The sequence below is a fragment of the Laccaria bicolor genome, genomic scaffold (genome assembly GCF_000143565.1).
Source record: "Laccaria bicolor S238N-H82 LACBIscaffold_22 genomic scaffold, whole genome shotgun sequence".
Taxonomy (NCBI): Eukaryota; Fungi; Basidiomycota; class Agaricomycetes; order Agaricales; family Hydnangiaceae; genus Laccaria; species Laccaria bicolor.
Window position 1 is genome coordinate 116,323 of NW_001889893.1, and position 23,660 is coordinate 139,982.

Genomic DNA, 23,660 nt, shown 5'->3' on the forward strand with positions numbered 1-23,660 from the left:
TACTGACAACAACAAGCCTCATTGCTCTGTATTCAACATTGACTGGTCATTATAACTATCGGAGAGTCTTTATAGAAGCCATATGTACCCACAGATGATATAAGTACATGGATNTGAGGTGGTTTGAAGAAACTACACAAGTGTCAAAAGTGTATCGAGGACCTATTCTGTATCGAGGACCTGTAAAAGACTGTATACAAGTTGGACAACTACAAAGTTCACTGATACACACAAAGGTCAGACGTAGACTACAAAGTTGAATATAGACTATCAACTTTAATAATGGACTACAAAAGGCTAGATGTAAAGCTGTTTCATTGTGTAAGTGTTTATTTGTATTTGATTATTGCTATTGTTATTTTATAGTAGAAGCACATATTCAACATATCTCTTGTAAAAAAGACTATGTCATTTGGGGCAAAATTGAATGAGCTCCATACATTTCATTTTCAGGCTATTTATTTGTATTTAACTTCACTTAGTGTCATTTCAGAATAATCCTACAGATACAGAGTTCATACTGCAAAAGAAACTGTGTCATTTGGACCAGAATTGGCATGGCTACATAGGAATTTTCATTTTAGATAAGAGCAATTATTAAGCATTCAACATGCACAAACAAATTCACTGCATGCACAGTCAAACTGTTTGTTTTTGCTGTAAACTATGTGATATCCTGTGGGTTCAACTTCAGTATACAGAAACCAAAGTTTACTGATATACCACAAAATTTAGTTTCAGACTATTTATTTGTATTTACCTACATTTATCCTCATTTCAGAATAATCCCACAGACAAGGAGTGGATACTGCAAAAAAAACCATGTCATTTGGATCTGAAGTGGCAGAGCTACATAGAAACCTTGGTTTCTGCCAGCAGAGATTACTAAGCATTCAATATATACAAACAGATCTACCGCACGTGTGGTAAAGCTATTTGTCTTTGTTGTAAACCATGTGATATCACATGGGTTCAACTTCAGTATACAGAAACCAAAGTTTACTGATATACCACAAAATTTAGTTTCAGACTATTTATTTGTATTTACCTACATTTATCCCCATTTCAAAATGATCCCACAGACAAGGAGTGCATACTGCAAAAAAAACTGTGTCATTTGGACTAGAATTGGCAGAGATACATATACATCTTCATTTTCGCAGAAATGATGACTAAGTGATGTAGGACTGGGCTCGTCTGAGCCCTATCAGACGCAAAAAATCTCAGATCTGGAAATTTCGGCAGTTCGGCGATTTGGCGATTCACCAATTCGGTAACTGCTGATTGCTCGACGTTGTAAGTTTTCCCCTTCCAATCTTCCATGCTCAGTGACAGGCCTCCCTCTGAGTGCTTCGACGCCATGTCTCACATTTCCTTACGCTGCGTCATTAGTATCGTCACTTGCACTCCATTGAAACCTTTATAGCAGACAATGCTTTGCAATTTCTCCTCCCCATGTCTTCCTCATTTCCCACTGCGAACTCTCTGCATGCCCAATCTCTCTCAACGTACAACATTCAACGTTTAACTTTCAAAGTAGGTCTCAATGTCCTTTGTTCAGTAAGTGATATCATCCCCCCCCTTTCCTGTTACTAAATGATTTCCATCTAGTTTAATGTCGCAACGGCTCATCATCATCTCTTTTCTTTTTCATCCTACCCCCCACATTCTCTTCATGCCTCAGCAAGATCCCATGGAACATCACCTCCCACCTATGCCTCCAACCGAACTTCCTGTAATTAACTCGGATTTAGGAGGACTTTTTTGTAATAATTGTGGTCGGTTCACTCCGTTTGTGCCATGCAAGAGCAACAAGAATGAGAATAAGGGTGTTCCCTTTGCGATAGTACATTTTTTCTCTATTGATTCATGAAGTCATGGGTATTAATGTTTAAGTACTACAGTGTCGTGGCTCTAACGCGAAAGGTGAACCATGCAATTTTTTCCGAAGGTCATCGAAATTGCCAAGTGTGTCACCCACACTCTCCTCCCAGCCAACCTTCACTGTACCCTCGCTTCCCTCAGCTGTGCTGGCCCCTGTGTCTCAAGGAGCTGGCAAGTGCCTCATTGTGGGTTGTGGCCAATCTCGCATAGCTGATGACTGTTCACGTAGAGTCTGCTGAAAACATTGCATCGAGATGGGTGGATGTTCGTCAAAGAAACACAAGACGCCAGCCATTCCTGCGCATACTCCGCTGCTTGTTGTTCCTCCGCAGGCTCCTCTGGTGCTGCCCCCACCACCATTTGTCATTCCTCACCGCCTTTCTCCGCCCCCAGCTTCTACCCCCCTTCTTACCTTACCTGAATCCTCTCAACCACCATTATCAGAAATCGTTGACGCAAGACCTGACCCCCGGTTCACGTCACACCTCCACCCAATATTCACTGAAACATTGGCCCAACAACATGAGCTCAGGGAGCAGAAACGGAAACTCGACTCTGAGCGTCAGGCTCATGCAAAGAGGACCAAGGAGCGCATTGCGGTTTATGCTTGGACAATGGACGACACTCCTCCCATAGTCCATGTGGTTCAATCCGGCTTCATTTGGCCATACTTTGTCATTTCTTCTGCTTTACTGACAACGTTAGGACTCTTGGAGGCGGGTAAGCAAGGGGACCTACAGCTGTATGATGAAATGGACTTCGCGGATTGGGTTGCGGTGGAGATTGGACACACAGTTGAGGTTCAAGAAGGACACCGGCTTTTCCTCAAATACCACTCACTTTGCAAGTGCATCGACCTCCAGAAATGCCTCAACACACCTTCCCAGGGTTCAAAGCCCCATCTTCACCTCAATTTACCTCATGAGCACGCCTATGTTCGTGAGATGCTCAACGCTAGCCCTTCAACTTCCTCCCAACCGCAAACCTCCTCTCCTTCATCACCGCTGCTGCTACATGAGACCACTCATGATGAGCATTCACCACTCTCACCTTCCTCCTCACCTCCACCTTCAGCCGAAGAAGTCTCGCGTGCTGATACGGGATCCCTCAACAATCCCATCATAGTCGGTGACGGTAACGAAAGGCGCTGGCCAAGTGATTACCATGTCGTTGACATTGCTGGATGTCTCCGTGAATGCAGTGGACGAACTAGCCTCAAAAAAAACTGACCTCGCACCCAGAAAGCCATCTTTGAAGAATTCTTCCCCATGGTGCGTTTCGTTCCCGCAACGTTTACCGATCAGAAGAAGCTCTGGCAATCGGCATCTAATTCTCTGAGGGATGAATCTATTGAGGCTGGTCGAATGAAGAAGGGTCTTTGGTCATCGTTCGCGCATTGTGTGCGTGCCGAGAAGAAAGCTCTTTTGCAGGAGGTGGTTGATGTTGATTAGCCCATTTCATACTCTCCTTCTTCTGTATACTAGATTTGTATGTTTTTCCCTGTGTCTCTCCCTCGTAATGTTTTATTGTACACTCTCAATGTAGGACCATCCAATGCATTAATTTATGTTAACAAAGGCCAGGTGCCCAGCATACAACCCCCCTTGTCAAGCTTTTCCAGAGTCATGATGTTTCGTCTTCGAATCATTTTGTCAAGGAAGAAATTGTAATGATGGACCTGCATCTCATGGCAGATAGCATGATACCCACCCAACCAGCCATTTGTTTGCTCTGCAATTGAAGAATTAAAGTACCACTGTTTCGTGCCTTCACCAAGAAGCTCAGGATATGCAGCTGGATTACAGTGATCTTGACAGAACTGATCCTTCTTGCTGTGTTTGCATTTGAAGTGAAAAATGTCAATGGTCAATCCAACGTTCCGAAAGAAAGGGTCTTTCTTGACGGCCTTGGCAATGGAGCAGTTATTGTCAAAAAATATGTGATTGGGCTTTGTGCTTGCATTACGGTATGTCTGCTTGATCATCTCCTATTGGTACCTCAATTAAGCCGTCAATTGGCTGGTTTAAAAGGTCGAAAACATACAACCACACTATAAATTACCTCCGCATGGTAAAAGGTTTCACGGGCGATAATAATTCCGCACGGGGCAACAATCAACTGCTCGTTGTGAGTTCGTTTGTGACCAAACTGGGCACGAAGCTTCTTGCGTGTTGTATGTTCTTCGACAGGAATGGGTTGACCTCGGCCATCAAAACCAAAATCTTCTTCGGCATAGTCATCGTCAACAAGCTCGGAGACATTTGACACTTCAACAGGAAGTGCATCATGTGGGTGAGCAAGTTGTGCACGTCGGAGGCACTCCTTCAGTTGAAAGCGAGCCTGGCCACGGTCGTTGTGAACAGCCTCAACAGCCTCATGGTCGGCAAGGGCACAGGTTTTCCATCCAGGAACCACTGGAAGCGAGCAGTGAACAACTGCACAAATTTGATCGAGGCGCGCGTGGGTAGGGCAAAATCTGTCATGATTATTTGCCAGGGGAACCTTGCAGTTGGGTTCGCCACAGCACGGATGGCCAACTGTCACCCTGTCAATCACAACCATGGAAACTTTCTTTCCTATGTCAAAATGTAAATTAATATTCGGTTAAGAGCTTCGAAAATAAAGGAGATGTACCGGAATAGAACCGGGTGCATTTGTTACAATAGTGCAGAAGTTCTGGTTGACTGCAAAGCCGCAAGCGATCATTTCGTGCACATACAGCCTCCATGAAGTGGTCCTTGGCTGCACCTCCATGCGGAACAACTAGGGTTGCTTGCTGGGTTTGACAGTCCTCGAGGAGTGAAAGAATGATGAATGCATCGTAAACCTGGTCGGAGGTTACCTGCAATTTAAATTGCCAATCTGGCCAGTCATTTCCGGTAAACCCCATGTTATAGATCTGTGCGCAATTAGTGGCTGAAGTCCAGGACAGCAACATCATCATAATCCACAAGCCGATAAGCTTCCGTTCAGTAAATTGATGTTCTCCAACCTGTACTATATCGGGAATCTCATCATAGTAAATACGTCGACCCTCATGGACCCGAAAATTGTGGTGGTAGTTGACCTTACAGCCTATAATAAAATCAAATAACAAATTAGCCAATGAGAAACAATAGACAAATGAAGTTACATACACTCACAGTAGAGATGGATTGACCAGACAGGGATGGGACCTCTATCCATGGTAAATAAGACTGCTTGCCGTGCTTCGCATTTTTTGAGCATCAGCCGTTGGAATCTTTTACAACTCTTGTTCATGCATAGATGAGATGGAGGGAATATTGTACGAAAGGCTGTTGGCTTTGATGAGAATGAGAGAAAAAAAATAGAGATAATACATCTTACTTATCCCTCAATGATAGCCAAATTTTTCATAATCGGAAAGTGATGGAGAAACGTTGAGATCGGTGTTCCATATCATTTGTGCGAGTATCCCCCAAATGATAATGACAGATGGCAACGATATCAAACAGGCTTCCAAGAGGAACGCTTGAATAGTCGGAGGCAGTACAGGGTGCCTATCACCAGCAAGATTGAATGTAGCAGGCTGTGCAAGAAGAATATCGTTCTTGAGCCTTGAGGCAAAGGCGATGGATTTAACAAGCTGTTCAAAGGCTACAGGTGGCTGTCCTGATGAGGAGAGAAGTTGTGAAAGGTTCAAGAGTTCGGCCATTGTGAATGGCAAGTGCGATGGGGTCCAACGTATTCATGCAGTGTGAATTTATACTCCTCATCACCATTGCCTCATTGCGTTCAAAATATAATCCATGTAATATTGCAGAATGTGGCAACACACTCAATTTCCTGATAAAAAGTGCCAACACCTTCATAGAAGCCGAGACCACAAGTAGCTGCAGCTTCTCCGCAGGTTTCTCTGATGATGAGAACCACAAGATACCAGCTGCAGTTAGCTCTGACCACAAATGTAGGTCATGATGCTAGATACAACAGATAAGACCTTGCCCCTGTTCACCTTCCTCTGAGTCGTGTCAGTCAATTGCCAGTGATTTTGCTGCCGGACCTTTCTCAAAGCTCAATCCACATGGAGATGAATGAAAAAGGGAATTGAATTCAAGTAGATAGGGAAGGCGTCAACGAAACGAGTGAACTGAAGCTTCCCAAAGCCCTTGTGTCACTCAGAATGGATCAAGGGCAACCGTCTTGTCTCGACGTCTTGTGTTTATTTGTCTTAAGTACGTCTATTTGTCTTGTATTTGTCTTGTATTTACCTGCTTGTCTTGTGTTTATTTGTGGTGGTTGATCATTTCGGCGAATCGACAAACTGCCGAAATTTCCAGGTCCCAGATGTCCTCATCAGACAAACCCGGTCCTACGTCATCACTTATGTCATCGCTGCAGGTCATATTCACAATTCTGAAAGAAAATACTGTAACTCTATCAGATTTACTCCAAATTACATAAAATAAAATGGAGAAAAAAGGTAAAATTCCCTGCAGTCCGATTACATAAAATGTAGCAATATATATTACATAATTGGTGTCACATCACCCAGGTTCTACCAGTGATTCTGAAGAAAATACTGCAACTCTGCCATATCTACTCCAAATTACATCAAATAAAATGCAAAAATCTTTTAAATTTGCAGGCCATTTAATTACATGCACTGTAGTACAATGTATTACATAATCAGTTCTCAAAACACTACTGATGTATTTACAAGAAAAGCTGCAATTTACTAGATACCATCTACACAAAACTACAATATTGAGTGAGAGTCCACACCATCACCAGAAACTATCAACTACAAAAATGATGGCAGAAGCCTATAAATAGATAGAGTACCTGAAACTCTGAAACCCTGAACATAGAAGACTACAAAAGGCTAGAGACCCTGAAACCCTGAATATGGGAAACCTTCAATTTTCGTGGGAGAAAGGCAAAGTTCAGCGTTAGAATGCTGAAAAATTCCTTGAGATCAAGGGTAATAAACAAGTCTCTTCGTAAACTCAGAGGACTCATAATCTTCATTTGCAGCAAAGAAAAAAAACTGGACTTCGCTGTATTGAATTTTCTGCTCCTCAACCTTGATCTAATTTAAAATATAGTTATGAGTCCTCTGAGTTTACGAAGAGACTCGTTTATTACCCTTGATCTCAAGGAATTTTTCAGTGTTCTAACGCTGAACTTTGCCTTTTTCCCACGAAAATTGATGGTTTCCCACATTCAGGGTTTCAGGGTTTTGGGCCTTTTGTAGTCTTTCATATTCAGGGTTTCAGGCACTCAAGCTATTTGTACACTTCCATCATCATCTTTGTAGTTGATGGTACACAGTACAAGGTTTTGTCTATTTGAATTGGTCCTGTAGTGCTGTAGACAGCCATGCATTTGTTGAACTTGATTGGCAGACAGTACTAGGAAATGTAGACATATCATAGAAGTATTTTGAGCTAGCTTCAACAACATTGTGTATGTCCTCACTCATAGTTGCAGTCTGGTTCTTAGATCTATGGTATCAACTTAGAATGTTAAGCCTGTAGACAACAGCTCACTTTAAATGTAGTTGGCTGGTAAGTATGTTGAGTAATTTTGAGGAGTTGTTTGACAGTCAACAAAGTGTATCAAAATGTTAGTCAAATCAACTACCCATGGTAGTTCAGTAAGTGGCGTTGCTGGGTGACGTTGCCTTCACATAATGGTGTCAGTAAAAGGCAGGGCAGTCAGGACTCACCTAAGACAACGAAATCATGTCATTCGTCATCTCGTTGTCACATCGCCTGGCAGCAATGTGGCAATGTGTTGCATGCTGTTGTGAGCACTCGTTACTGGGGAGCTGTTGTTATGGGGCAGCTGGTGTAGGGCATCGGCAGGTGGATGGCACAGGCCATGGCCTTTGGTGACGTTGTGTGAAATAGCCTATGTCATAATTTGGTGGGAATGTTCAATGCAAATAGTAATCATCATATGCAATCTGAACTACTGTGTGCGGTAGTTCAGATTGTCTTTGTTTTCAACGTCATTGAAAACAAAGACACTGTCTTCTCTACTTTGTTTTCAATTGACTCAACACCATGCACGACGACACAAATATGATGCACGTCAACTCCCAATGCATTTACGAGTCCTCTGAGTTTACGAAGAGACTTGTTTATTACCCTTGATCTCAAGGAATTTTTCAGCATTCTAACGCTGAACTTTGCCTTTCTCCCATGAAAATTGATGGTTTCCCATGTTCAGGGTTTCAGGGTCTCTAGCCTTTTGTAGTCTTCTATGTTCAGGGTTTCAGGGTTTCAGGCACTCTGGCTATTTACAGGCTTCTGCCATCATTTGTGTAGTTGATAGTATCTGGTGATGGTGTGAACTCTCACTCAATATTGTAGTTTTGTATAGATGGTATCTAGTAAATTGCAGCTTTTATGGTGAATACATTGGTAGTGTTTTGAGAACTGATTATGTAACACATTGTACTACAGTGCATGTAATTAAATTTCAAGCAAATTTAAAAGATTTTTGCATTTTATTTCATATAATTTGGAGTAGATATGGCAGAGTTGCAGTATTTTCTTTCAGAATCACTGGTAGAACCTGGGTGATGTGACACCAATTATGTAATATATATTGCTACATTTTATGTCATCAGACGGCAGGGAATTTTACCTTTTTTCTCCATTTTATTTTATGTAATTTGGAGTAAATCTGATAAAGTTACAGTATTTTCTTTCAGAATTGTGAATATTACCTGCAGCAATGACATAAGTGATGACGTAGGACCGGGCTCGTCTGAACCCCAGCTAGGGCTCAGACGAGCCCGGTTCTACGTCATCGCTTAGTCATCATTTTTGCGAAAATGAAGATGTATATGTATCTCTGCCAATTCTGGTCCAAATGACATGTTTTTTTTTGCACTTTGCACTCCTTGCCTGTGGTATTGTTTTGAAATGAAGATAAATGTAGGTAAATACAAATAAATAGTCTGAAAGGACATGTGTACTCTCAAGAAACATTGGTTTCTGTATACTGCACTTGAATCACATGATATCACATGGTTACAAACAAATGCAAAGTGACTTACCGTGCACGCGGTAGTTCTGTTTGTATATGTTGAATGCTTAGTAATCTCTGCTGGCAGAAACCAAGGTTTCTATGTAGCTCTGCCACTTCAGATCCAAATGACACAGTTTTTTTTGCAGTATCCAATTCTTGTCTGTGGGATTATTCTGAAATGAGGATAAATGTAGGTAAATACAAATAAATAGTCTGAAATGACATATATATTCTTAGGAAATGTTGGTTTCTGTATACTAAACTTGAATCCACATGATATCACATGGTTAAAAACAAATGCAAACTGACTTACTGCACACATGGTAGAATTGTTTGCACATGTTGAATGATTAGTAATCTATCTTGGTGGAAATGAAGTTTTATATGCAACTCTGCCAAATCTGGTCCAAATGACATGGTTTTCTTTTGCAGTTTGCACTCCTTAATTGTAGGATCATTCTGAAATGAGGCTAAATGTAGGTAAATACAAATAAATAGTCTGAAATGACATATGTATCCTCAGGAAATGTTGGTTTCTGTATACTGAACTTGAATCCACAAGATATCATTTTTAAATGAAAAATAGCACTAAAATAGCAGAAAAATCAGGCAAAATCAGAGGTGGTGCTCACTGTTGGGAGGTTGTTTTCAGGGTCCAGAGGGCATGTCTAAATTAGGAAATGTACGCTTTTTCAGATGTAAAATGACAATAAAATAGCAGAAAATTCACAAAAAATTGGGGGAGGTGCTCACTGTTGTTGATGATGTTGGAGGTTGTTTTCAGGGTCCAGAGCACATTTCCATATATGGTAATTTAGCCAAAAATAACCACAAAATAACCGAAAAATCAGAAAGAAATGGAGGGTGGTGTTCACTATTGGTGATGACATTGGAGGTTGTTTTCAGGGTCCAGGGTGCATACCCAAATATGGTAATATAGTAGAAATAGCCTAAAAAAAGCCAAAAAAATTAGAAAAACTGGGGGATGGTGCCCATTGCTAGTAATAATGTTGAGTAATGTTGTCAGGGTCCAGGGTCCAGTTCTAAATATGGTAATATACCCAAAGATGGCCAAAAAATACCCAAAAAATCAGGAAAAAATGGGAGATAGTGCTTATTGTTGGTGATAACATCAGGTAATGTTGTCAGGGTCCAGGGTCTAGTTCCAAATATGGTAATATATCCAAAAGTAGGTGGAAAATAGCAGAAAAATGAGAAAGATATTTGAATGATGTATAGAACATCAGACACTGCCTTCAGAGTCCATTCCAGAAAGAAAATATCTCCTTGTTTGACAAAAAAGTGAAGAAAACCAAGAGAAGAATAATTTAAGCTATCAGGGTCCATGTAATGGGATCTTGGGATGATGGTCACATGATCAATTATGAAAAATGGTGAAAATGAAAGTTGTAGCCATACACTGTAGCTTCTTGAGTCTATGTGAGCTATATTCTGAACTGCTTCCATTGTCAAGATATATGTAAAAGACTTTCCAAGTGTGACATTGTTTTTCATTGCTGGTAATGATGCTGGGGTACTGCAAGATTCAAGTAGAAAATGGTACTTGTTTGTTATGAGTCCTTACGAGTTTATGAGTAAGACTCATTCTTTATCAACTGAGGACTTAGGCAAATTTTTCATTCATTCATTCATTTACCTTTCATCACCGCAGGAACCTTTTCCCTTAAACAGAAAAGCAGCCATAAAATCAGGAAAAATGGCAAAAAATATGTAAAAAATCAGAATATTGCTTAGTAAGTTGGGGAGGCTGTGTTCAGGGTTCAGGGTCAATGTCTAAATATAGAAACCAGCTAAAAGTTGCCAGAAAATCACAAAAAAAATACTCAAAAATTAAGAGGGATCTTCTCTGTTGCCATGGTGTTGAAGGGGCTGTGTTCAGGGTTCAGGGTCCATATCTAAAACATAAAACAAAGTGAGAAAAATGGCTAGCAAATCAGAAAAAAATGAGTAAAAAATCAAAATGATACTTTTTTGTTGCCATGATGTAAGAGGGGCTGTGTCCAGTGTTCAGGGCCCATATCCAAATATGAAAAATTGAGGCGCCTATGTAAAAATATTATTATATTATGCAATATGACTATATCATCAGACCAGCCTTCTTGCTCTTTCAGATATTAGTCAAAAATGCATGACAATTTCCAAAAAGTGTCCAATTTTTTCAGTATTTTGTGTTTTTCTCAATGAGGAATGGTCTGCATGACATTATTTGTAAAGGTAAGGAAAGGGGCTACAATTTTTGTTAATGGAGCTAAGTGAGAGGCTGTGTTTCTGCTACCATGGGAATTTTAACCCAAAAAGGAAATTTACCACAAATATATAGAGCATACTATTATAGGTTACAAAATATAACTGACCATCTTCTTTCTTGAGATATATGCAAACAGGACTGTGCGAATATTTTACCATAAACAGAAAAATAGTTATAAAATTGGGAAAATTTGCTATAAAATCAAAAGAAAAAGAAAATAAGAATAGTACACATTGCTGCTAAAATACTGATGGCTAGGCTCAGGGCTCAGGGTCCATTTGCAAGTATAGAACAAAACTCAGAAAATCATAAAGTCATTACATGACATTGCAGCTGATGGGATGTCAGGAGGATGGTCATATAATCAATTTCCTACAAAGTCCACAGGAAGGACTCATACATGCCATGCACAGCACTGGCCCACACCCACAATTTACTACTTCAGGATTGAGGAGACGTTTTCTGAATTGTTGTTTAACAATTTATTGTATTACATTGTATTAATCTGCCTACCCCACAAAGCACCATGAATTGATTACATTGTATTCTGCCTTCTGTAAACCAGTCACTCAATCCTTAGGACAGTTCAATGTGCAGGTGTATATCACAGTGCTGTCCATGAGGCGAAGAAGCCCTGTGATAAAATGTTGAAAACAACAGTGTTGATCCACTTGCATTTGCTTACCATGTTGAGCCATTGTGGTGTCTTCCCATGCAGCTTTGTGTTTTAATGCTGCAGGATCATGTCTACCATGTACATGAGGATGCATTTGATGTTGATGGTGTTATGCACCAGGGGATGGGTGGCAACTTTGTATAGGTAGTGGAAGCATTCATTCTAGTGTTCATTGTAGACGAGACATCTGCCACCAACCACAAATCACTACTTGACTTCTGGTCCATTGGTCTGAATCTTATCCACAAGATATGTTGGAGGTGTTTCAAGGGTCCCAGGTGCATTTTCTCAAATGAAAATTTATCTAACAATTGCCAGAAAATAGCACAAAAATTAGAGAAAATTGGAATATGGTGCTCATTGTCAGCAATGATGTTATGAGTCCTCTGAGTTTATAAAAACACTAGTTTATTACCCTCTTTTCTGAAGGATTTTTTTACTACCTCTAACACTATTCTCCCATAAAAATTGATGGTTTGATGATGTAGAATAATGAACATTTCCTGAAAGGAAATATAGCAATAAAAATAGAAGACAAATCAGAAACAAATGGGGGGCAATGTGCACTATTGATGACAATGTTACATAGCATATTTTCAACTGAGGTTATTTGCACTTTTTGAGTTAAAAATAGCAATAAGAAATTGAGGGAAAGTTACTGCTTGTGCAATATTGGGGAGCATGGTCAGAGTCCAGGAGAACTTTCCATATGTAGTAATCTACTTGAAATTAACTATAAAAGACTGGAAAAATTTAGAGAAAAATGGAGGATAATACTGGTTGTTGCTTTCAATGTATATGTAGGTACTCTCTGTAGGTAAATGGAAATATACACTTTATCCAATGTAAAATAGCAATACTATATATATATAGTTAAGGGGTATAAATCTGATGGGCTTTCAGGAGGTGGTCACATGACTAGTTTCCTAAATAATCAAAAATGTGAATGTTGTGGTGCTGAATTGTAGCTTCCTGAATATAAAAAGGACTCGTATCTGCCATGCTTGCAATGGCCCTCTTGCACAAGTTAATAATTGTAGGTTGTATAGAATAAAGAGCACTGACTTTTACATTTCGAGTTACATGGGTATTTTCAGTCTTTCCTTTCCTTTTTGTCTCTAAATAGAGGCTTCAAGCAACTTGCCCATTAGGGAGGTTTAACCTGGCCCATTGTCGCACTCCCATCATATGGGGAAATTCTGTGTGGATTGCAATCCATTCAGGCCCTCCATGCAGAGTACTTGGATACTTTTCACATGGGGCAAGAAGAAAATATCCATCACCAATGTCATCACCAATTGTGTGAAGTCTGGCATCAGGGTCAAGTTCTGGGCAAATTATTTTGAGTGTTATGAGTCCTTATGAGTTTACGAGTAAGACTCATTCTTTATCAACTAAGGACTTAGGCAAATTTTTCATTCATTGATTGATTGATTCATTTACCTTTCATCACCGCGGGAACCTTTTCTCTTAAACAGAAAAGCAGCCATAAAATCTGGAAAATTGGCATATAAATTGGCAAAAAATGTGTAGAAAATCAGAACATTGCTTAGTAAGTTGGAGAGGCTGTGTCCAGGGTTCAGGGACCATATCCAAATATAGAAAGCTGTCTGAAAAATAGAAACAGATATGCAGAGAAGCAGTAAAAAATAAGTGAAAAATAAGTATGGTATTCACCATTGCCATGATCATGAAGGGGCCGTGTTCAGGGTTCAGGGTCCATGTCTAAAATAGAACAAAGCCAGAAAGATTGTGTAAAATGATTATAAAGTAAGCCAAAAAAGGGAAGAAAAATAGGAATGATATTTGCTGTTGTCATGATGTTGAAGGGGCTGTGTTCAGGGTCCATATCTAAATATAGGCAGAGCAAAAAAAACAACTGATAGAAAATAGCTGGAAAATGAGGAAAAAGTGAAGAAACTTGTAGACACTAATGTCTTTATCATTTTCTAGCTATATTTGGGCAGATTCCCATATTTGGAAGTGTATCCTGGACCCTGAATACAGCCTCTCCAAGAGTTTAGCAACATTAAATATCAGAAATATGACTATATCATCTGACTAGTCTTCTTTCTTATGCAGATATTGGTCAAAATACATGACTATTTGTAAAGCTAAGCAAAGGGGCTACAATTATTGTTAATAAAGCTAAGTGAGAGGCTGTGTTTCTGGTACTGTGGGAAATTTGACCCAAAAAGGAAATTAGTTACAATTTTATAGAGCATGCTGTTATATTTCTCAATGTGGTCACAAAATGTGACTAGTTATTTTCTTTCCTGAGATATATGCAAAGACACCTATTTATTCATGTTTTTTTATGTTTTTCTCAATTATGAGTCCTTAAGAGTTTACAAGTAAGACTCATTCTTTATCAACTGAGGACTTAGGCAAATTTTTCATTCATTCATTCACCTTTCATCACTGCGGGAACCTTTTCCCTTAAACAGAAAAGCAGCTATAAAATCAGGAAAAATAGCAACAAAATCAGCAAAAAATATCTAAAAAATTTGAATATTGCTTAGTAAGTTGGGGAGGCTGTGTTCAGGGTTCAGGGTCAATATCTAAATATAGAAACCAGCTAAAAGTTGCCAGAAACTCAGAAAAAAATACCCAAAAATTAAGAGTGATCTTCTCTGTTGCCATAGGGGCTGTGTTCAGGGTTCAGGGTCCATATCTAAAGACAAAAGAAAGTAAAAAATGGCTAGAAAGTTAGAAAAAAATAAGCAAAGAATAACAACAATATTCTTTGTTATTACAATGTTGAAGGGGCTGTGTTTAGGGTTCAGGGTCTATATCCAAATATAGAAAATGTATTACATTATGAAATGTGATCATATCATGTGACTAGCATTCTTTTTTATTGAAAAGTGTCCAATTTTTTCAGTATTTTGTGCTTTTCTCAATGAGGAATAGTCTGTATGACACTATTTATATATAGTTGTAAAGCTAAGCAAAGAGGCTACAATTGTTGTTTATAGAGCTAAGTGAGGGGCTGTGCTTCTGGTAATGTGGGAATTTTGACCAAAAAAGGAAATTAGCCACAAGTATATAGAGTATGTTGTTACAGATCACAGAATGTAACTAGCTATCTTCTTTTCTCAGATATATGCAAATAAGATGGTGGGAACATTTCACCATAAACAGAAAAATAGTCATAAAATCAGAAAAATTTGCTAGAAAATTCAACAAAAAAAAGGCTGAAAAATAAGAATAGTGCCCATGGTTGCCATGATATTGAAGTGGGTATGCTCAGGGATAAATTAGAGTCCACAGGAAGGACTCATACATGCCATGCAAAGCACTGGCCCACACCCACAAGTGTTAGTTTGTGTGCACTGGAGGGCTATTTGACAGAGGTTGGCAAATGGATTGGATGGTTGCCAAATGTCTCTGCCAAAGTCTCCAATTGTGTGCTCCATCGTAAATTGGCTACTATAGGTTCTGGGTCCAACATGTGTGATTTCAGGTGCAGCATGCAAAAATGTGTGAAGCAAAGGTTGACAGAAATGGAGCTGTTCAGGTCATCGCTGGTAGTATAGATTTTTGTACTCTTCCACAAAGCAAATGAGAAAGAAATGAGCTTCCCAGACCTGCTTCCCAGTGGTACTATGCTGCATAAGTATCTGCACTCCCTGAACGAGTTTACAGAAATTCTTCCAGTATTTCTTTGGCAGAATTGGTCTAAAAAAACCAGGTCCTAATCTGAATATGTAGAGGTAATATTCAGTTGCCTTGTAGCCACTTGATATTTTCTCCACTGGATTTCGGGTTGGGCAGTGGAAAAAAGATGGAAAATATTGTGTCACATTGGCCACAAGTTTTCTGTGCTCAACCCGAGTTTCCCTGATGAGTTTTACCCAGTCCCAAGTCCCCTTGTTATCATTTGGCTCACATTTTAATTGCCTGTGCCAGAGAGGTATAACAAGTTCTCCAGTATTGATGCATATGAGATGCAACAGATCAACTGAAAAATAGAGTGGGACAGGGAGCATGTACTTTCTGAGAAGTCTGCTGATGATGGATGGTTTACTGATCCCTCTTTCCTTTCGCTTTTTCTCATAGTCAGCTTGATCTGTTGCAAGAACAACTTTTTCTAGCTGTTTTTTGTAAATTTCAGGGGAAGGTCTTGAGAGGTTCCTGATGTCGATGTCAGGGTGATCACAACCAGAGCCTGCATATCCATTTGGACATAGATGTGCAGCATAGTAATGCCTGCTTGATGGCTTATGCCTTCCTTTCATATCACAACCTAGCCTACAGCCTTGCGCACCATGGTGACCAACACAGCCATCGAGTTCTGTTAATGCCACTGCATCAGCCATGTTCAAAATGACAATCACATGTGAGTTGACAGTTTCCTCTTTGAGTCCATCCCACACATGAAGACCTGCCCCATTGTTCTCCCACTGTAGTGCAGAAACATGATAGAAACTCCGAAACAGGAAAGAATCAGGATTCTTTCGTTTGTTGGGTCCAGGGACAACCACTGCAGGGAGGATGTGTTTCTTTTTGTAACAGGCACCTGGACTGTAATCATCTACAACCCATATACCAATCCACATGTCAGATTTCTTGCTCTGATAAAGTTGTGCACCATCAAATGAGTAGACTGTAGGATACAGTGCTGTCATCACTATTGAGCTGCACACTTTTGATGAGATTGAGTATGTCAAATCTGGAAAACAGATCATCATAGACAAAGTCATCTGGGTCGAGGTTTTTTGTGGGATCCAGATTTTCGAGAATTTCCTGTGTTTTCTTATCTCGGTAGTGCATCGCTTCAGAACCCTGAGAAGATCATTGCAATGTTTGAATTTGTGGGCCCAGGAGGATTATACATGCCTGCTGTCATGGTGTTCTCTTCCCAGTAAGCCCAAATTGAACAGGATCATATTGAGGCTCTGAGCAAACAGAACACGTGTCGAGTTGTGCAAATGGACCTGTAAACATGTGGCATGAGTTTATACACATATCATCTCTTACTGAGACAATGCTGCTAATGTTGGCAACAAGTTTTTTCATGAGGTGATAGGAGAGAATTTCGGATTCTGGAAACTGTCACAGAATAGCTTCTTGTGCAGCAGTGTAGGTTTGTTGGGGTGAATTTTTGCATGCCATGAAAAGGTTGAGCGAGAGTCAGATATCGGGATCAGAGATGTCCACAGGGCCTTCCTCAGGATTCCTCAAACACTCAATGGTGTCAGTGTCCAGATTTCCATTGTTGAAGGTTGCAGTGTAAATTTCATCAATAAATTGTTGTGCCAATTTGATGTGTTCAATCTGCAACTGTGTGAGTGCAGGAAACTTGTCCACATCCTCATTTTCAGGGCCTGGGTTTGGTTCATCCTCAAGAAGCGCATGCAAAGTTTCAGCCTGAGCTTGAAGCAGATCATCTTCACCTGGGCCATCCCTGAGAGGATTTTGTCTGTCAGGTTGGTCTAACTCAGCAGGGTGTTCTCTGTGGTTTTCATTGTGAGGTTCTGGAAAGTCAGCTTGCAGGTTCTCATTGTCAATATCCCATTGAAATTCTTCCTGGGGTGCCAGTGTTTGTTCCTTTGGTGAGGCCAGACAGATTCATCATTAGAATTACTACTTTACATGTATAGGGATCTCAAACAGAATACCTCTTCATTGAAAGGTAGTTCAATATCATTGCCTCCATCTTCTTGTTTGACAGAAATCGTCTGATTGTTTCTTCCATGTGTATTCACCACTTCCTATCAGAGATATCAGATCTGGTTCAATACATAGTACTACCAACACATAACACATAACCTAGCTATGTGACATATAATATCAAATATAGATTGACTTACTGAGAGTTCTCCGTCTAAAATCCTTGACCTCTTGATTGGCCTACCTTGCACTTCAGGACTGCTGCAATCCATATCCGAGCCACTGCTGTCAGCATAGGATTGTTCGTCAGAGGACTTGTTGTGCCCTGGAGTGTTGTTGAGTCAGCGAAAGATCCAAAATGGGCTGTGGACATGAACCTATTTGATGAGACAACCCACTCACCAGTGTTGGATTATAGTGTAGCTGTGACTTGTGCAAGCAGACAGCTCTGGCACTCATCATAGCTCCCCTACAGATGGTACAAGTACATGGGAGCCTGCTCTCTTTCTTTTGACCTCAAGGCGGCATTTTGAGAGTTTTTTTCACACAACTTTGGCTTTGCATGTCACTGACTACATCACAGTCCATGTGCCAAGAATGTTTTTGCCACAACTCAGATTCAAACAGTGCATGCCAGATATCAGCAGCAGAGCTCATATTCTTGCACAGCTCCTCAGAACTGCTCTGATCCCATTCTCACTGGGCCTGAGGCCGCATTTTTGGGTCTTTTTCTCCAAAACTCCACCTACAGCTTCCTTTGATGTATGCACTCATCTTTCATTGGGTTACTATCACAATTTTATGTCAAATTTGTCTGCTAGCAGGCAATCTTTGCTCAAATTTGCTCAAATTTTCTCAAATTGACCTGGACACGGCATCTGAGGGCACATTCAGGGGTCCTATCAAGCCAACACATGTGTAAATGTTTTCTGAGAGCCATTTATGTAACACATACTGAAATTTTATGTAATTATGTGGACCTTGGCCCACAACTCCACTCTAGTATCAGTGACCAGGAGTTTGATATGCTTCAGGAGTTTGAAATCCCTGTTTTCCCAATGTTTTCCTCCCTCAATATACGTTAAAAAAATAAAAAATACATTCATGTTCATGAGATACACATTCACAACCCCACAAAATTTGGAGGCCCAGAGTTAGGGACTGTCATGGATATACCCGGGTATTAACCGTACCCGATCCACGGATTTTCCCACCCACGGATCAGATAAGGCACAGTACGGATATATCCGTGGGTAAACAGCCTGGGTGACCAAGCAGCTATATAAATGAGTGTATCTCGTTCATTTCCTGTCCATTCTTTATGAAAAAAATTGTGTTAGAAAGCGAAAATTCAGGAGAATTCATATTAAAACAAAGGTCATTCATATATTATCTAAATTGAGTATATTGAAACTAAAGTTATTTATATATCATCATCTGAGGTCTTTCTCCTTGTATAATGCTGCTGTAACTGAGCCTTGATCACAGAGAGTGTTGGGGGTGTGTATTAGCATGCCTTGGCCATCTTGAGAGTATTTATTTTCAGTTTCAGAGAAATGCTTTTGAGAACAACTGATATTTAGGTTGGGTAGCAACAGAAACAATGAAGGAAATGGGAGGTTATATGATGTACAGGCACAATGCATCACATTCCCGACTGCAACTTTCATGAATGGGTTCTGATTTCTGCTCAGCCCCAGGTAAGCAGCATTATTCACATTTATTTTCCTTTACTTTCAATGATTGATGCAGCTACTTCTGTGGATGCAGAGTGGGCATTCTCCACTGGTCACAATCAGATCAATTTCACCCAGCACAATATTAACTTTCAAACATTCAGAGCAGAAATGGCTCTTAGATTCTGGATTAAATTCCCCTTCTACCCAGCTTCAATAAAGTTACACAAATGATTGAAAAAAGATGGACAATGATTTCTTTTCTTCTTAAATAGGTTTTTGTAACACATTGTGTCACCAAAATTGTTCTTTCAATACCTCTAGGTTCATCAAGGTAAGTTTGAATGTTCTCCTGTTTTTTTATTAGGGCATATTGTGATTGCTTTCACTAAAAATTGAATTCATTAACAGGATTTCAAAGATTTCTAGTGACAAGCTTGGGTGACAGCTAGGAACAAAGCCCAGGTCACAATTTGGACCCCTTCCACAAGCAGCATGGGCCAGGAAGTTGTTGTGATAGCATTCTGTCATGGTGGAAGGGAGTTGGGGGTACAAATAACACTCTTATCTATTCCGGGCACGTATGCTCAAAATATCTCAAGAAGGTCTAAAAATATCTAATTTACCCACGGATACCTGCGGATAGTAGGACCCCGGGCAATAGCAGAAAAGGCCTGATCCGGAAAATTGGGTTTTTGTCCGGACGCCTCTGCACCAAATTTGTCCGGACTGGACCTGGCCTACCACACCCCAATCTCAAAAATTTGTCCGGACGGCCAGATCAGGGTAAATTTTTCTCTACAAATGTCCCACAATTATGCCCAAATACCGGCTGGGAGGCTTTTTTTTTGACATCTCGTCGATTTTGTCCGGACTCTGGCTCTGGGCAGTTTCGAATTTTGTCACTTTTTGTCCGGATTGGCCCCCAGCTGTAGGGCCTAAAATCCACATTTTTTGTCCGGATCGGGACCAGGGCTTTCCTGCTATTGCCCGGGGTCCTCGGATAGTCCGGGTACTTACCCGAATCCATCAGTTGAGTCCAAATATGGGTGGATTTCGGGTTCACCCGGGCTTTAGCTATCCGTGACAGTCCCTACCCAGAGTGTAGTGGTTGTGGCATAATATAGCCAAAGGTCAAATCATTTCAAACTCCTGGTCACTGATAGTATGTATCCATTTGAGAGAGGGAGCAAGTTACATAACAATCTGAGAACTATCTAGGCCAAGTGCATGTAGGAACAAATTTACATTCGCCAACTTTGTCTGCCGTTCGTTCTCGTCGGCAACCCAGCCCTTATTCACACTAAGAACATTATCAAGGACTTTTTCGCGTAGAACGGTAACCAAAACCTGGTGTTGCTCGACAGCGGCGTGCAGAGCCAGTGCGGCAAGGAATTGCCAAACAGGTTGGTCAGCAATGTCTGTTGGATTTGGAAGATCGGGATGCCCAGAAATACTAGTTTGTGCGATGCGTGTTGATGGGAAGAGAAGCAAAAGATGAGGTGCAAGGAGTTGGAATAGATGATCAAACATAAGTTTCCTTCGAGATAATGTATTCGTCAACAACACTACTGTCAGTCACAGATATGGACATACCATTGTTGGCTCTCCTCAGTGGATGGAATCTCAGACATATCAGGAGCGGTGGCAGCCATCTGTTTTATCACCTCCACGCGACTAAGAAACAGCGTCAACAGAGCTAATCCAGGCTGGTGAATCACCTTAGCACTACGGTCAAAAACATTGGTAAGAGGCGCACCCTTGTCTGTGCAACCGCAGCAATGTCGCTACGATCAAGAAGCAAGCCAAGCAGACCAGTTGCAAGGCGCAAATTCGCGACTGACACTACTGGAAGAATGCTTTGCATGACACTGCCCAAAAATGCCTGTGTCTGTCGCTCAGCATCGACGCGTTCGGTAGAGTCCACGAGAGAATCCAGTACGGGAGCCTGATTGACAACATCCAGTTGATGGAAACAAGCGACCAGAAGAGTCAACAATGTAAGCATCCGCGCACTGCTCAAATGGCGAGTGAGACGCGGCAGAATCTTTTTCCCTTTTGTGGGATACAACAGAGAAATGAAGGGGTGGGGATCACTTGATGGGTGTATTGAGACGAAAGGCAGGTAATGCTCAAAACAAGCTGACACACCTCGTCTCCAAAGGAATCATCACCCTTAGCTCCTCCCACACCTGATCGACAAGACCGTCATATTCTGTTTTCCTGAAAAAAATGCTCACTACCATATGCCAATTAATCCAGAAGATGTGCAACACACCATTGAAGGAACACTTCTTCGTCTTCCTCTGGAAGCGGTTGATCCCTCCTTAATTGCTCAACACTCAAAATCAAATCATAAAGCTTTTCGAGGATGGTCAAAACCTGTCTTTGAGACAGAGGGTCTTGTCGAACTAAGTTGTGCGTCTGCAAATTCAACAGTGTGAGAAGATAATGAAATTGTTTCACAACAACTTACATCCGCAGCGTTGCCCAGAGCCTCACGACCAAGTTTGGCTGCCTCTTTGGCTGCCCCCTCATGGTAAACAGAAACTTTTGATATATGAATGTGGGCAGGCGACAAGGTTGGCGACGGGCTTGCATTGCCAGCATCAACTTGGAGAAGCTGGCGAGGCGCAGCTTTGTAACTGCGTCCCGAGGTCTTGCCAAGAGCACCTTGCAAACTGTGAATGGCTAATACGTTCTAAATGAATGCCTCGCAACGCCAAAACCATAACGAACATACAATGCAATCCCTTTTCCTCTTCCCTTTTTCTCGCATTGCTGACAATACGTTCAACCTGTTGCTCCATTCGTTGCATTGCGCTTGGTCTCCTGTTGCCGCCCTTTTGTGCCAGTCCCAAACCGACTCCGCCGCCCGAACCAAACTTGATAACCCGTTCATCCTGTGATTGCAAGCCCAGTCTAGAACGCAAGATTGCGCCATAGACTTGGGCATAAAAATCGTCGGCATACGGATCTTGAGTGACGAGTTGAGAGACCTGAATTCTCGTAATGAAGTCCTTGTCGGACTGGGTCATAAGATCGTTATATCGCGCCTAAAGGAAATCCATGAAATTGAAGACAGAAACCACAGAGTAAGTCCACTTTCCATGTGCGCTATTTTGGCTGCTTTTTTTCTTCGCTTCTCTTCCATCTTCTCCGCCTCGACAATTTTGCGCATCGCCTCGGCCCGCAAAGCCTCTTGATCTGCCTGAGAGACAGCCTGAAAATCTCCAGAAAATTCGGCTTGGGCCATCTCCGAAAGGAGGCGTTGCTGAAGTTGGACCTTGTTAGCATGATGCTGCACACTTTCTTGCAAAATCTGATGATTTCCAATGGCCGGTGAACGTGAACGTTGGCGACGTTGCTGTTGATGGAAAGCTTGAGCGGCTTGAATCTCAGCGAACGATAAATTGGAAGCTTGTCGATGAAGATTGTTTTGATTTCCATTCTGGGTTTGCTGCAAGGTCATCTGGGCAATCATCCGCCGCTCAAGCTCCTCAAGTCGCAGCTGCTCTTGAAGGTCTTGTAAGCGTTGCTGCTGCTGCTGCTCTTGTTGGTGTTGCAACAATAAAATTTGTCGGGGATGTTCCAGAAACCTGGGAGACTGGGACACGGGCATCATGCGTGGGGGGGGAGTTCGCTCCTGCTGGTGTTGAAGAAGGCGTTGGAGCTGCTGCTCCTGAAAAAGACGTTTCTGGCGCTCTTGTTCCTGCAAAAGCCGCATGTGCTGTTCCTCCTCTAGTAGCTTTCGCTGTTGAAGCATCAAGAGCTCTCGTTGGCGGGATTCTTGCACAGCGGCGAGCATTTCTGCTTCTATCTCCTGTAAGGTACGAGCCCTTTGCTGATTGTGACCAACGCCATGTCCGATGGGGTGTTGGTGGCTTATTAAAGGAGATGTACCAGCGCCGAAAGGTGAAAATCTGGGAGGGGATGGGGCTGGTGAATTCCGCTGATGCTCTGACATGCGGTTGGCGCCGTTAGCTCGCGGAAGAACAGAGAACGGAGACTTGTCGTCCCATATCGCTTCAAGAGAATGAGAGGTGGAGCGGGCTGCAAGAAACGAGTCAATAGCTGCTCGGCTAAGGTTGATGGGAAGCTGATCGTACGAAGTTGAGTTGGTGGAGGGGATTGGGTTACTTCGTTCCGTGATAGCTGCCCCTTTATCGATGTAGAAGGAGGGATTGATTTTGACAGGAAATCGTCTTCAGGCAATGCTGAGGCAGAGAAGTCGAAGTCTTTGCCTGAGGCAGAAAATGAAGACTAAGGATTGTAACTCCAGAAAGATACTCACCGATAGAACCCACAGCGCCAAAAGTTTCGTCATTTAGATCATCGCCTCCCTCCTGGAGGGCATCACCCAAACCGTCGTAACTCTCCTCTCCCCAAGTGTAGACTGCGACACCGTCCGGTTCGCGCAGCGGACCATGACCAAAACGTAGTTTTTCGTACTCTAAATCGTGTTGGGGTAAACCGAAGAATGACATAAGGGCATGAGAGAGAGAAGAGTGAAAAGAGTGAAATTCAAGATTTG

The 23,660-nt window shown here is 41.5% G+C and overlaps 9 protein-coding genes across 9 annotated transcripts; 2 read left to right on the forward strand and 7 right to left on the reverse strand.

Moving 5' to 3' along the window:
* Positions 1-1,546: 1,546 nt before the first annotated feature.
* Positions 1,547-3,113, forward strand: LACBIDRAFT_329487 (uncharacterized protein; the record flags this gene model as incomplete). The annotated part of the gene is made up of 5 exons (XM_001883595.1): positions 1,547-1,560; positions 1,612-1,846; positions 1,876-1,968; positions 1,995-2,069; positions 2,139-3,113. The coding sequence occupies 5 exons, from the start codon at positions 1,547-1,549 to the stop codon at positions 3,111-3,113; spliced, it is 1,392 nt and encodes a 463-aa protein (XP_001883630.1).
* Positions 3,114-3,448: 335 nt separating this feature from the next.
* Positions 3,449-5,560, reverse strand: LACBIDRAFT_329488 (uncharacterized protein; the record flags this gene model as incomplete). Its single annotated transcript, XM_001883692.1, has 5 exons — positions 3,449-3,871; positions 3,928-4,455; positions 4,604-4,959; positions 5,028-5,093; positions 5,359-5,560. 5 exons carry the CDS (start codon positions 5,558-5,560, stop codon positions 3,449-3,451), a joined length of 1,575 nt encoding a protein of 524 aa, XP_001883727.1.
* A 3,444-nt stretch (positions 5,561-9,004) lies between these two features.
* On the reverse strand, positions 9,005-9,211 carry LACBIDRAFT_302743 (uncharacterized protein; the record flags this gene model as incomplete). Its single annotated transcript, XM_001883693.1, has 2 exons — positions 9,005-9,151; positions 9,203-9,211. The coding sequence occupies 2 exons, from the start codon at positions 9,209-9,211 to the stop codon at positions 9,005-9,007; spliced, it is 156 nt and encodes a 51-aa protein (XP_001883728.1).
* A 5,883-nt stretch (positions 9,212-15,094) lies between these two features.
* On the reverse strand, positions 15,095-15,253 carry LACBIDRAFT_302744 (uncharacterized protein; the record flags this gene model as incomplete). The annotated part of the gene is made up of 1 exon (XM_001883694.1): positions 15,095-15,253. One exon carries the CDS (start codon positions 15,251-15,253, stop codon positions 15,095-15,097), a length of 159 nt encoding a protein of 52 aa, XP_001883729.1.
* Positions 15,254-15,794: 541 nt separating this feature from the next.
* Positions 15,795-16,610, reverse strand: LACBIDRAFT_329489 (uncharacterized protein; the record flags this gene model as incomplete). Its single annotated transcript, XM_001883695.1, has 4 exons — positions 15,795-15,798; positions 15,831-16,005; positions 16,105-16,443; positions 16,484-16,610. The coding sequence occupies 4 exons, from the start codon at positions 16,608-16,610 to the stop codon at positions 15,795-15,797; spliced, it is 645 nt and encodes a 214-aa protein (XP_001883730.1).
* A 72-nt stretch (positions 16,611-16,682) lies between these two features.
* Positions 16,683-16,856, reverse strand: LACBIDRAFT_302746 (uncharacterized protein; the record flags this gene model as incomplete). Its single annotated transcript, XM_001883696.1, has 1 exon — positions 16,683-16,856. One exon carries the CDS (start codon positions 16,854-16,856, stop codon positions 16,683-16,685), a length of 174 nt encoding a protein of 57 aa, XP_001883731.1.
* Positions 16,857-19,122: 2,266 nt separating this feature from the next.
* LACBIDRAFT_302747 (uncharacterized protein) lies at positions 19,123-19,360 on the forward strand (the record flags this gene model as incomplete). Its single annotated transcript, XM_001883596.1, has 2 exons — positions 19,123-19,150; positions 19,203-19,360. 2 exons carry the CDS (start codon positions 19,123-19,125, stop codon positions 19,358-19,360), a joined length of 186 nt encoding a protein of 61 aa, XP_001883631.1.
* Positions 19,361-19,924: 564 nt separating this feature from the next.
* LACBIDRAFT_302748 (uncharacterized protein) lies at positions 19,925-20,077 on the reverse strand (the record flags this gene model as incomplete). The annotated part of the gene is made up of 1 exon (XM_001883697.1): positions 19,925-20,077. One exon carries the CDS (start codon positions 20,075-20,077, stop codon positions 19,925-19,927), a length of 153 nt encoding a protein of 50 aa, XP_001883732.1.
* Positions 20,078-20,320: 243 nt separating this feature from the next.
* On the reverse strand, positions 20,321-23,613 carry LACBIDRAFT_302749 (uncharacterized protein; the record flags this gene model as incomplete). The annotated part of the gene is made up of 10 exons (XM_001883698.1): positions 20,321-20,666; positions 20,723-20,835; positions 20,886-21,222; positions 21,278-21,349; positions 21,405-21,550; positions 21,603-21,817; positions 21,870-22,182; positions 22,257-23,179; positions 23,236-23,370; positions 23,421-23,613. The coding sequence occupies 10 exons, from the start codon at positions 23,611-23,613 to the stop codon at positions 20,321-20,323; spliced, it is 2,793 nt and encodes a 930-aa protein (XP_001883733.1).
* Positions 23,614-23,660: the final 47 nt, after the last annotated feature.